This window comes from Sapajus apella, unplaced genomic scaffold, assembly GCF_009761245.1.
Source record: "Sapajus apella isolate SASKATOON/1434 unplaced genomic scaffold, GSC_monkey_1.0 scaffold130, whole genome shotgun sequence".
Taxonomy (NCBI): domain Eukaryota; kingdom Metazoa; phylum Chordata; class Mammalia; order Primates; family Cebidae; genus Sapajus; species Sapajus apella.
This window is the reverse complement of record NW_022437070.1, coordinates 2,964,393-2,965,379: the sequence shown is the minus strand read 5'-3', so window position 1 is coordinate 2,965,379 and position 987 is coordinate 2,964,393. Positions and strand designations below refer to the sequence as shown.

Genomic DNA, 987 nt, shown 5'->3' with positions numbered 1-987 from the left:
AAAAAAAAAAAAAAAAAAAAAAAAAAAAAAAATATAAAATTAGCCAGGTGTGGTGGTGTGTGCCTATAATCCCATCTATTCGGGAGGCTGAGGCAGGAGAACCACATGAACCCCGGAGGCGGAGGTTGCAGTAAGCCGAGATCATGCCACTGCACTCCAACCCGGGCGACAGTGCAAGACGGTGTCTCAAAAAACAACAACAACAAACTCCCACAAATTATTCACAGTGGTTTCCCTGAACAGTGTCTACACTGACATCAGCATACACAGCCTGGACAGATTCGCCCCAGACGGTTTCAACGGCTGTACCTCCTGCCACACGCCCCGTTGCTTGTCCATCTGCTAACCTGCCCACCCGCTCTGGGATTCTCCTCCTTGCTGAGCCAATCCTCCCATTTCCCCAGACCCTCCTGAAGTGTCCATCTCTGGCTATGATGACAACTGGTACCTCGGCCGCACTGATGCCACCCTGAGCTGCGATGTCCGCAGCAACCCAGAGCCCACGGGCTATGACTGGAGCACGTGAGTCAAGTGGTCTTGGACCCTTGAGGCGGAGGGAGAGGGGCTGGGACCCTGGACTCCTGGGTCTGAGGGAGGAGGGCCTGGGGGTCTGGACTTCTAAGGCTGAGGGAGGAGGGGCTGGAGGCTTGGATTCCTGGGTCTGAGGGAGGAGGGGCTGGGGGTCTGGACCCCTGGGTCTGAGGGAGGAGGGGCTGGAGGCCTGGACTCCTGGGTCTCAGGGAGGAGGGGCTGGAGGCCTGGACTCCTGGGTCTCAGGGAGGAGGGGCTGGGGGCCTGGACTCCTGGGTCTGAGGGAGGAGGGGCTGGGGGCCTGGACTCCTGGGTCTCAGGGAGGAGGGGCTGGGGGTCCTGGACTCCTGGGTCTGAGGGAGGAGGGGCTGGGGGCCTGGACTCCTGGGTCTGAGGGAGTAGGGGCTGGGGGACCTGGACTCCTGGGTCTGAGGGAGGAGGGGCTGGGGGCCTGGA

At 60.3% G+C, this 987-nt stretch overlaps 1 protein-coding gene across 2 annotated transcripts in view; it reads left to right on the top strand.

Moving 5' to 3' along the window:
- The window catches only part of NECTIN2 (nectin cell adhesion molecule 2), a 41,524-nt gene that overhangs the window by 24,748 nt on the left and 15,789 nt on the right, over positions 1-987 (top strand). For both annotated transcript variants that reach the window (XM_032262699.1, XM_032262700.1), the window contains exon 4: positions 405-522. In XM_032262699.1, the coding sequence (XP_032118590.1) occupies positions 405-522 (118 nt within the window). The remainder of the gene's footprint in view (positions 1-404; positions 523-987) is intronic.